Source organism: Carettochelys insculpta, chromosome 3 (assembly GCF_033958435.1).
Source record: "Carettochelys insculpta isolate YL-2023 chromosome 3, ASM3395843v1, whole genome shotgun sequence".
Classification (NCBI taxonomy): Eukaryota; Metazoa; Chordata; order Testudines; family Carettochelyidae; genus Carettochelys; species Carettochelys insculpta.
The window spans coordinates 164,720,890-164,733,091 of record NC_134139.1 but is presented as its reverse complement, the minus strand read 5'-3'; the positions used below and the strand labels follow the sequence as shown (position 1 = coordinate 164,733,091).

General features: G+C 44.8%; 1 protein-coding gene across 4 annotated transcripts in view; it reads left to right on the top strand.

Moving 5' to 3' along the window:
• The first annotated feature begins 2,816 nt into the window (after nt 1-2,816).
• Nucleotides 2,817-12,202, top strand: part of AGPAT5 (1-acylglycerol-3-phosphate O-acyltransferase 5) — a 111,122-nt gene continuing 101,736 nt past the window's right edge. Inside the window, exon 1 of one of the 4 annotated variants that reach the window (XM_074988906.1) lies at nt 2,817-3,498. In XM_074988906.1, coding sequence (XP_074845007.1) covers nt 3,280-3,498 — 219 coding nt within the window. In that variant the 5' untranslated portion in view covers nt 2,817-3,279. The remainder of the gene's footprint in view (nt 3,499-12,202) is intronic. The other 3 variants (XM_074988904.1, XM_074988905.1, XM_074988903.1) reach the window with 3 other exon arrangements.

Genomic DNA, 12,202 nt, shown 5'->3' with positions numbered 1-12,202 from the left:
TTAGATGTGTTAAGCACCTTAACAATAGGTAGTATAGCCATCCTGTCCATTAAAATGAGCAGCCTAGATTTCCAGAAAAGAATTTTTATAGGTATAAACAATTCACTGACATGGCTTAGTTTGCCAGTCATAACGTTAAGTATTCTCAATATGGTGCCTTGCACCTTTCTCTGAAACAGTTGGTCATTATTAATTACAGCATGTTTTTATTTATTTGTTTTGCAGCAATGATTTTGACCCCTACAGTTCCAGACCAGCGGTTCTCAAACTCTTTGGCCCATGGTTCACTCCACTCAATGCAAACCTATTCGCAGAGCCCACCAGCCAACTACCCATGATGACAAAATGCATTTTTTTATCTCTAAATACTAAATTATTCATATTAGTCTAGTGGAGGACAAAACATAGATATGTAGCTGTAGCATGGGGCAGAGGAAGGATTGGAGAGCCAGCATGCGCTCCCTGGTGTGTGTGTGGCTGTCTCAGTCCATGGCCCATCTGTGAGATGGTTGCAGACCACATGTTGAGAACCACTGTTCTAGATACAGTACAAATGTGGGTCCAATAGTTAGTCCCTGTCCCCAGGAGTCTGCAGTCTACTGTCCAGCATAACAACTACAAGGCAACAGTGACAGAGAAGGATCACCAGCACCCACTGAAAAATGCCCCACCAACATTTTGGTAAAACAACCGCTCAGCAAATCTAAGCTGGAAGAACCCTCACCAAGTCTGCTCCCTGGGAACTGAAAAGTGTAAATGACCCTGTGCACTATCTGGCTTGAAGGGTTCTCAGCTGGTGCTGGTGGGCACTCAGAACAAGGGGCTGTGAGACCTGCAACAGGAAAGGGGTGATGGGTGCCTGGCCTGGGGGGCTGTGAGAACTGGAGGGTGGAGGATAGATGCAGCAAATAGGGGCTAAGGTTCAAGGAGGGCAGGAGGAGCAAGGTGACCATAATAATGAGACAAACTTTACAACAGGAGGTAGGTGTCTGAAATAGGGCTGTGGGGGGAGGGCCAATGGGTTCCTGGATTGGGCTAGAGGAGGGGAGAAAGGAGGCAGGTAACAGGACAGATTGGGGCTTAGGGGCTGGGTGCTTGGGATGGGGCTGTGTGAGGGTGGGCGCCTAGGACAGGGGTGAGGGATAGCAGATGCCCAGCAAGAAGAGGTAGCTGAGCCGTTAGCTCTCATTTTTGGAAAGTCATGGGACACAGGAGAGATTCCAGAAGACTGGAAGAGGGCAAATATAGTGCCCATCTACAAAAAGGGGAATAAGAACAACCCAGGAAATTACAGGCCAGTAAGCTTAACTTCTGTGCCAGGAAAGATAATGGAGCAGGTAGTTAAGGAAGTCATCTGCAAGCACTTGGAAGGTAGTAAAGTGATAGGGAACAGCCAGCATGGTTTGGTAAAAAACAAATCATGTCAAACCAACCTGATAGCTTTTTTTGACACGATAACGAGACTCGTAGATAAGGGAGAAGCAGTGGATGTGGTATACCTAGACTTTAGTAAAGCATTTGATATGGTCTCGCATAATATTCTTATCGACAAACTAGGCAAGTCCAACTTAAATCGCGCTGCAATAAGGTGGGTACATAACTGGCTGGCTAATCGCACCCAGAGAGTAGTTGTTAATGGTGCTCAATCCAGCTAGAAAAGCATAACAAGTGGGGTTCCGCAGGGGTCTGTTTTGGGACCAGTTCTGTTCAATATCTTCATTAATGATTTGGATATTGGCATAGAAAGTACGCTTATTAAGTTTGCAGATGATACCAAGCTGGGAGGGGTTGCAACTATCTTGGAGGATAGGGTCATAATTCAGAATGATCTAGATAAATTAGAGAAATGGTCTGAAGTAAACAGGATGAAGTTTAATAAAGATAAATGTAAGGTGCTGCACTTAGGAAGGAATAATCTGTTTCACACATACAGAATGGGAAAAGACTATCTAGGAAGGAGTACAGCAGAAAGGGACCTGGGGTTCTAGTAGATCACAAGTTATATATGAGTCAACAGTGTGATGCTGTTGCAAAAAAAGCAAACATGATTCTGGGATGCATTAGCAGGTGTGTTGTCAACAAGACACGAGAAATCATTCTACCGGTCTACTCTGCGCTGGTTAGACCTCAGCTGGAATATTGTGTCCAGTTCTGGGCACCCCAATTCAAGAAAGATGTAGAGAAATTAGAGAAGGTCCAGAGAAGAGCAACTAGAATGATAAAAGGTCTGGAGAACATGACTTATGAAGAAAGGCTGAAAGAATTGGGCTTGTTTAACTTGGAAAAAAGAAGATTGAGGGGGGACATGATAGCGGTTTTCAGATATCTTAAAGGGTGTCATAAGGAGGAGGGAGAAAACTTGTTCTTCTTGGCCTCTGAGGAGAGAACAAGAGGCAATGGACTTAAACTGCAGCAAGGGAACTTTAGGTTGGACATTAGGAAAAAGTTCCTAACTGTCAGGGTGGTCACGTACTGGAATAAGTTGCCAAGGGAGGTTGTGGAATCTCCCTCGCTGGAGATATTTAAGAACAGATTAGATAGATGTCTATCAGGGATGGTGTAGATAGTGGTCGGTCCTGCCCTCGGGGCAGGGGACTGGACTCTATGGCCTCTCGAGGCCCCTTCCGGTCCTAGTGTTCTATGATTCTACGAGGGGTGTGGCTAGGTGCACGTGTCCAGAAAAGGGGTTGAAGGAGGAAGGTGCTCTGGTTGGGGCTGGGGGGGTAGCGGCTGACTAGGACACGGCTGCGGGGGGAGGGGGAAGTAAGGCCCAACACGGAGGCGAAGACCAGCGAGTGCCGGGGACAGCGGCGGCGGTGAACGGGGGGTACAGGCAGAGGCCAAAGACTCGGGGGACTGGCAGGGCCGGGGACAGCGGGAGCTGCCCGGCCCTGTCCCAAGAAGACACCTCAGGCCGCGCAGCCTTCCGTTCGCGGGGCGGGCGGAGGGGGACGGCGGCCTCCAGTCCCTGCCCGCCCCCGGAAGTCTCCCCGCAGCCACTGAGGAGCCACCTTGTTGCGGGCCGCGCTGCAGCTGCTGCCGGGCGAGCTCCTGGTGGCTGAGGGGAGTGCGGAGCCCGGAGCCCGGCCCAGCCCCCAACTCCCGCCGCGCTCGCCCTCCGCCGGGCTCCGCCCCTGCCCGTGCCCGCCGCGCGGGCCATGCGGCTGCGGGCCGCAGGCGGCTGGAGGCAGGCCGGGCGCGCTCTCAGCCCAGCCGGGCGCGGCGCACGTGGGCGCTGAGGGGTGGCGAGGCCGGGCCGGACTGGACCGGGAAGGGAAGATGCTGTTGTCCCTGGTGCTCCACACCTACTCCATGCGCTATGTCCTGCCCGCCGCCGTGATGATGGGCACGGCGCCCACCTACGTGCTGGCCTGGGGCGCCTGGCGCTTGCTCTCCGCCCTGCTGCCCGCCCGCGTCTACCGGGAGCTGGATGACCGATTCTACAGCATCTACCAGAGCATGGTGCTCTTCTTCTTCGAGCACTACACCGGCGTGCAGGTGAACCCCCGCGCCTGGCCCCGGGAGTGGGCAGCGAGCAGAGCCGGGGCCGAGGGGCACCCGGGGGCAGCATTCGGGGTCCCGGCCAGCCAGCTCCGAGGCGGAGGGCCCGGGATCCGTGCTGCGAGCAGCGCCTCCACCCACTGCCGTGCCGTTTGGGTGCGAACAGTGGTACTGCACCTAAACTGCCGGCCTCTTCACTGGGCGTGAGCGAGGCGCGTGTTAGCTTTGCTCGCCTGAGCGGTCTCCCTGAGAACAGAGTGGCATAAGGGCAAAGAAAATAGGTGACCGCCCGCCTCACCCTCTGTTTGCACCACCTCTCCCTTCCGCCTCTTAGTCACTCCTTTCTGGTCTTGTCTGGGGTTTGTAGCCAAGCAAACGGCCTTTGATTGCTGCCACTGACCTTGAAGCCCTTGAGCTGCACCCTTGGAAATCAGTCGAGAAACTCCTCCTGACTTGTGTGTGGGCTTTGGCCTTTCCATTTTAAGCTCTTGGGTGGTTTTGACCCTCTTATTTTGTAAAGAATCATCACAGTAAATTTTCATCTGGCACTTTTTGTTCACAGCTCTAAAAGTGCTTTACAAGGGAAGCTGAGTATTGTTACGCTCATTTTACAGTTTGGAAACTGAGGGGGAAGAGACGTGCACATGATAACACTAGGGATTCCAGCCCCTACTTAATGCTTTTACCAACTGAACCATGCTATCTTTTTTGCATAGTCATGTTACTAGCTAATAAAATAGTATGTGAGAAAGGCAAGTAGGATTAATGAAACTACTACATGTTGCTGTTGCTACCCAAAGAAAAATTTGAGTGGCCTTCCTTCAGTTCTTTGCAAATAATGGATCCAAATATATTTGTAGTGCAGTACATTATGAATATATCTTGGATTATAGCAGTTCATGTCTGACTCGGGTTTCAGGTTAGCCTTTTTTAGTATCCACTAATTTAAAGTAGAGGGAGTGTAAAAGGGATACATTTGAATTAGAACAGTTGGAAAATGAAATTATTAATATAGAGTAAACCTGCAAAATGCGTGATTTCAAGTTGCACTTAACTCAGAATCCTTCTCCCTCTAGCCCTGGCTCAAACCCCTTCCCCCTCAGCCCTGCAGCCCCAGTTCAAACCCCCCCGTAGCCCAGCTCGCCCCCCATCCCCTGCGCATGGCTCCAGTTCAACTCCACCCCACAGCCCCCTGCAGCCCAAACTCACCTCCAGGCTCACCAACCGCCCCCACACAACCGCAGGACTTACCTTTCAAATGGAGCTTCAGGTACTCCTGCTGCTTCCCCGGCTGCAGAATGTGAGTTCAGCGGGGGAAAAAGTCGCCCCCATATGAGAATGCAACCCTCACATAACTTGAGGGACTATGGCATTGCTAATAACAGTTTAAATTATTACAACTAGTTAAAGTGAACATAACTTCTCACTGTTTGTTCATTTGCCTATGTTTTGGGCCCACTGAAGTTAATAGGAGCTGTGATTGCTCAGTAACTCTGAATTCAGTTTCAAGATCTTAGATTGAGAACCCAGAATTGGATGCCTCTTGTAAGTTTCATCCCACCCTTGCCTCTGTCAATATGCTTCTGTGTGCAAATGATTATACTTCATATTTATAGAGCACCTTGTCTTAAAGAATCTCAAAACACTTCACAGTAGCATTAAGAGACTTTTCATCAATATCTGTAAAGGGGTTACTGCTCCATTTAGATTAGGCAAAACTGAAGTATAGAGATGTTAAGGCTTACATTTTCAAGCATGTCTTAGTTATGGATCCTCATTATGAGTCATCTATTCTCTGATTTTTCAGAGTAACTGAGCATGCTTTGTTGGTCCAGTTGTAGTCCATAGGTGCTGCGGGTGCTCAACATCTACAAGTGTGAACTGTAAGTGTCTGAAGATGGATAACCAAAAAATTGATGCTTTTCAAAATGGAGGACTTAACCGTTTGGCCAGGTTCACACAGGAAGTTTGTTACAGAACTGGAAAAGGAGATCAGGTCTTTTGACTCCAGTCCTGTGACAAGGAATCCTGTTGAAGTGGGTCTTACCCACAAAAGCTCATGACCTAATTTGTTAGTCTCTAAGGTGCTACAGGACTGCTTGTTTGTGAAGCTACAGACTAACACGCCTATCCATCTGAGATTATCCTTTACCAAGATTATTTGACCTAGCATGAGCATTCTTGAAGACTTCAGGAGCCATATTTTTGTTTACAGACTTGTTTTTGCATTTCAACACTGAACTTAGATTTCTCCTCTGTGGAGCTTAAATGCATTAAGAGCACCCATTTGCTTGATCTGTGGTATAAACGAGAACAGGGAGGAAGGCTGGTGCTGTTTTTAAGGCACAGGACTGGGATCTGGGAGTTCTGTTCCCTGCTGTGCCCCAAAGCGTGTAACTGTGGCCAGCAAGTAACTGTTTCCACATTTGAATAGGAACAGAGAGAAAGCCATGTAATCTATAAACTATCAAAACAAAAAAGCAGTCCAGTAGCACTTTAAAGACTAACAAACTAATTTATTAGGGGATGAGCTTTCGTGACCTGAAGAAGTGGGTCTGTCCCACGAAAGCTCATCCCCTAATAAATTAGTTTGTTAGTCTTTAAAGTGCTACTGGACTGCTTTTTTGTTTTGTTTCCACATTTGTACAGTCAGAAAAATGATACTTCCCTATCTCACAGGGTGGTGGTAATGCCTTACTCTTTGTACACAGCTTTATATTCATACACCAGCTTCCATCCAAAAGATCTCAGTAGATTATTACTAAACAGAAGTGATCTGCCAAAAGCCAAAGGCTGGCTGGATAATCTTAAGGATAAAACTCAAAATCAAGAATATGTACGATATTAACCATTACAGACTCACGGGGTAGCCTTGTTAGTGTGTAGCTTCACAAATAATGAGCAGTCCTGTAGCATCTTAAAGACTGATATCTATTTATTAGATCCTGAGCTTTCATGAGTAAGATATAGTTCCTTTGGTTTGGAGTAGACCATACAGAGTGGTTTGAGCTTTGGCCTGCTAAACCCAGGGTTGTGAGTTCAATCGTTGAGGGGGCCATTTAGGAATCTGGGGCAAATAGATTTTTTGGGGAAAAAAAAAGGGATGGTGCGTGGTCTTGCCAAGAGGGCAGGGGACTGGACTCAATGACCTCTTGAGGTCCCTTCCAGTTCCAGGAGATGTGTATCTCCATATGTTAACAAGTATGTAATTAAATTTCCTGTTACGAAGGTACATGGGTAAATATTAAGAACAAGAAACTTACAGTTGAAAAGTGGCTGCTGTATTGAACTTCTGACCCTAAGGCTACGTCTACGTTAGCCCCAAACTTCGAAATGGCCACGCAAATGGCCATTTCGAAGTTTACTAGTGAAGTGCTGAAATGCACATTCAGCGCTTCATTAGCATGCGGGCGGCCGCGGCACTTCGAAATTGACACGGCTCGCCGCTGCGCAGATCGTCCCGACAGGGCTCCTTTTCGAAAGGATCCTGCCTACTTCGAAGTCTCCTTATTCCCCACCTGATGGGAATAAGGGGACTTTGAAGTAGGCGGGGTCCTTTCGAAAAGGAGCCCCATCGGGACGATCTGCGCAGCGGCGAGCCGTGTCAATTTCGAAGTGCCGCGGCCGCCCGCATGCTAATGAAGCGCTGAATGTGCATTTCAGCACTTCACTAGTAAACTTCGAAATGGCCATTTGCGTGGCCATTTCGAAGTTTGGGGCTAGTGTAGACATGGCCAAAGACAGAATTGAAAATATCAAGGTAATCACTGGCTATGCCTATGCTGTCCTTTTTTTCTTGATTTCCCAGCATTACTTTAATGCAAGTCCATCAGTAAGGCAATAAGACCATCAGCTGCTATTTTTATCATAGGATCAAGTAACTCTGCTAAGAGTTGCAACAGTGGATATGATCTTGGGGAAAAGTGCAGTACACACAAGACTAAAAAGAGCAAATAGAAAGGAAACAAAAGCTAACAAACAGGAGAGTACCCAAAAGTGATGCTTAATATCAGGAGATAACAAAATAATGGGAGGGAAAATGGAAGCAGAGTAAAAATTAGTCAAAGAAATGCCAAGTACTTGGAATCTCACCATTTACAGGTATAGGAAAGAAAATCCCTGCAATTAAGTTTATGTATATATTTTACTGCTCTTTGTTGCATTTTGCTATAAAATATTTCCCAGCTGTGCTGCCCACCATTCCTCTTCCCATGCCTTCAGGGCACTGGAGACCTGGGTTGCTCCAGCCCAGCTGGAGCTTTCCTCCCTGTGGGGCTGCCATGGGCAAGGGGATCACTCCAGTGCGGCCCTGGCAGCCGTGACCGCCAGGGTCATTGCAGCCCAACTGGAGCAGCCCCTGGGCTGGGGTAGCCTGTCCAGCTGCCTTTCTGCCCAGTCCCTTGGCCTACTGGTTAACCAGGTAACCATTCACATTCCTACAGGGGACACACATGCCCTCCCTGAGAGCATGCTGCCAGGTAAGCTTCCTTCCCACTTGCACTTGGACCCTCCCCCCGCCCCGCACGCTCCTGGCCAGGCAAAATCTTTAATCCATCATACCCTGTTTCCAAGGGTTGCAGATTAAATAGGTTCAAGTGTTTATCAGTTTCCATTTAAAAATGGATAGGTAAGGTTATCTGAATAACTGATAACCTATAGGACTTGGTACTAGAATTTAAATTTAAATATATAATTTTTATCAGAGTGGTCTAACACTGTAAGAACCACTGCTTCAGCATTTTTGTTTTAGTATGTGGTTCTGGTCATTGAAGTGCATATGTAGAAACAGTATCTTGTTACTCAACTGTCTGTTCTCCCCTCATCTCAAAAAAGATATATTGGCATTAGAAGAGGGCAGCTGAAATGATTAGGGGATTGGAACAGGTCCCATATGAAGAGAGATTAAAGAGATTAGGACTTTTCAGATTAGAAAAGAGGAAACTAACGGAGGATTTGATAGAGGTATGTAAAATCATGAGTGGTGTGGAGAAAGTGAACAAGGAAAAGTTATTTATTTTGTTCTCATCAGAACTAGAGGACACTCACTGAAATTAATGGGCAGCAGGTTTAAAGTAAATAAAAAGATGTTCTTCACACAGCACACAGTCAACCTGTGGAACTCCTCGCCAGAGGAGGCTGTGAAGACTAGGACTATAAGAGGGTTTAAAAAAGAGCAAGATAAAATTCATGGAAGTTAGGTCCATTAATGGCTATTAGCCAGGATGGGTAAGGAATAGTGTCCCTAGCCTCTGCTTGTCAGAGGCTGGAGATGGATGGCAGGAGAGAGATTTTTTGATCGATACCTGTTCAGCCTGTTCCTTCTAGGCATCTGGCAATGGCCACTGTCAGCAGACCGGATACTGGGCTGGATGGACCTTTGATCTGACCCACTATGGCCGTTCTTATGTATTTTCTGAGTCATACCTGCCTGCCAAAAATATGTTTTGTACTCATTAGCTTTGCAAATCTCATACAGCAATGAAAAAGACAACAAGATTATGTTGTGGCTTTCACATAGTCAACAAAACTGTTAATGAATTTTCAATACATTCTTATTATTGGTGGTAATGTGTGGCTTGTCTTTCAGAACCCAAAGTGAATTTACAGAGCTTTTTTGAGGGGGGAAGCTTTTTAACCTGCAAATTATGTCAGTTTAGACAGACATATTGTGGCTGTAAATGTGGAATCCCATGACACCACTTAACATTTTTGAGTGTATAACTGTATTTTAACTCATTCATGCATTTTATTGTGAATCACATGGTATAAATACATACGAAAATAAATCGGTGTGGCTACATTATGACTATGCCCAGGAACACTAGCTTGGGTTACAGACATATAATAAGGAAATATTAAATGCAATCCACTGAAAATTGGGACATGCTCATTTTCGTCTCACGCTTCTATCTTGTTGCAAGATCATTGTGTTCTTAAGATACATTTCTATTTTTCTTTGACTTGGCTTTTGACTCCCCTTTGCTCCTCTATGAGCTATAGTAGAATTACAGTATATTTTTCTAACTAGAGCATATACAAGGTATTTAAACCCTTTTTAAATTTAGTAAAGCGAGTGGAAGTTCAACAGCAGAAGATGTTAATTTAATGATTTGATGGGTCACAACTGCACTGACACAAACAGATGCAACTCTGAGTCATTGGACTAGCATTTAGTATGCAAATTGTGGATTTGTCTCCAAGTTTCTAAATCGTCAAACAATATGTGGGCTGTTCGCAGTTGTTGGCTTAGTTTATCAACTGTAGTGTGTTTGTTGTTGTAGTTTTATTCACCTTTATGTTCTGATGGGGTTTTGTACCCCTTCCTACACTTCAGGATGCCCTCAGTTTGTACGTTCTTATTTCAAGTCAAGACTGCGAAAAAAACAGTTATTAAAAATATTTCTCTGATTGGAGTGCTTGAGTGGCCAAAAGGGTTGGGAATTCGATATGATAAAGCCTTTCACCTCTCATTAATCATGAAGGCTATGGCCACACAGCAAAGCTTTTTTCAAGATAACAGCCCTTCTTTCAAAATATCTTTGCTAGCGTCTATACTGCGCACAAAATAATGGATGTGTTATTTAAAATTTCATAAGTCTCATTGCAAGAGGAATAATGCCTGTTTTGAAATAGCTATTTGAAGTAGGTGCTGTTGAAACATGGAATAGCGCTATTTCAAAATAAGCCATCATGGGCACCCAGTGATGCTATTTTGAAAGAGGAACTATGTGTCCAGTTGTGCTGTTTTGAAATTACTGGGGGCTGTTTCAAAATGCATTCCCTTGTGTGGCTGTTATTTCAAAATAAGCTCTTTTGGAATAGCTAGTGCAGAATAGATTATTTGGAAATAATGCTGCTGTGTGGATGTTGCCTTAGATTCCTATAACAATTAGGCTGTGGCCACACTTGGCCAAAACTTTGAAATGGCCATGCAAATGGCCATTTTGAAGATTACTAATGAGGTGCTGAATTGAATATTCAGTGCCTCATTAGCATTAGGACGCTCCTGGCCATGGCGCTTCAGCGCCTCATTAGTAATCTTCGAAATGGCCATTTGCATGGCCATTTCAAAGTTTTGGCCAAGTGTGGCCACAGCCTTACTACTGGGGAGACTAAATTAATTCCTGTTGTGTTTGTGCATGTTTCAGTATTGATGAGGGATAAGTACCCTTGATTTTAGTATTTTTTAATGGATTTGATATTTGTGTTGACTGGCAACATAGAAATATTAAAGAAGACACCTGAGTGATTTCTTTAAGATAATTATGTTCAAGTTTCAGGAGTTTGGCAATGATGTAAAATCCATGCCTGATTTATTTTGGATGTTTGTTTTTTTCCCTTGTTCAGGATGCACACCTTTCTAAATCCATCTCTTTGGAGCAAGAAATGTTAGAGGAGATGCTTTCAGCAAAAAGCATTTTGAAATTCTAATTTTAATTGCCTGTGTAGCGCTCAGTTTACTAGGAGATTTAGATATGTTTAATTGGTTATTCTTTCATGATTATAGTCAGCAAACTTAGTTGTTCCTAACATCCATTACAGAGTATGTGCTACATGTAAATCAGGCATGTATTCAGTTGACAAATAGTTTTTAACACTTTGGGCTTGTCTGTCCTGGGAAAATAGCTTGGTGTTAGAAAATGTGCTAACATGTTAAAACCAACTTGGCACATAGCTACACAAGGACATCTGTGTTAGCTGCTGATGGCCAATAATGCCTTGTCTGTCCTAGAGGATTCACTGATACTGTAACTGGTGAAATTTTAGTTGCAGTCCTGAGACATGTTAGGGGGGCAAAAGTCCAGTATGGTCATAGCCTAGTATTTCTGTCTCATGCCAGAAACTCTCATTGAGGACCACCTGGCCCATAGTTTTAAAATTATAACCCATTTGTTTGGGTCTGACTTTAGAAAAGATCCCTCTTTTTCACAGTTGCCATTTGCCAGCAGTACTCTCCGACACAAAAGTGATATCTTTTACTAGACCAGTTTAGGAATAGTTAGGAAGAGAATTCTGATAAGGAATATATGCTTTATATAGAACAATATTTTTCTGTATATTATTGTACAGGCATTAAACTACGCTGCTTATTCACAATGAATAAAGATTCCAAATGTAGATACCTAACTTTAGACAACTAAATCTACAAGTAGGTCTAGGTAACTAAACCTGGGGACTTGAGTGAAACTTTGGCCATACTCTATGCCTGCGTCTACTCTAGCAGGTTCTTTCAAAAGATTTTTTGAAAGAAGGTGCTCTTTCGAAAGATACCACAGAGTGTCTACACAGAAAAATTGTTCTTTTGAAAGGAAACTGAAAGAATTCAGTGCTCCTTTTGAAATCACTCTCCCTTTCCTGTTTCAGGAAGAGCACCTCTTTTCAAAAGCTTCTTTTGAAAGAAAACATGTAGATGCTCTGCAGGGCCCTTCTTTTGAAAGAGCTGTCCTCATAGGGCCTGATTTTTTGATCCATGGCCCATTATTTCGAAAGAGTTGGGGCTGTCTCAGCACTGTCTTTCGAAAGAGCAGGTCACTCTTTTGATCAGCTTTTTTGAGCATGGATGCACTCTTTAGAAAGAAGGTCTTCTGGAAGGGCTTCTTTCAAAAGATCTCTGTAGTGTAGACGCAGCCTATATATCTCAAACATATTTTTGAAAATTCAGAAAATCACACAAAGTGGGTGCATGTGTGCATGCAAGAGA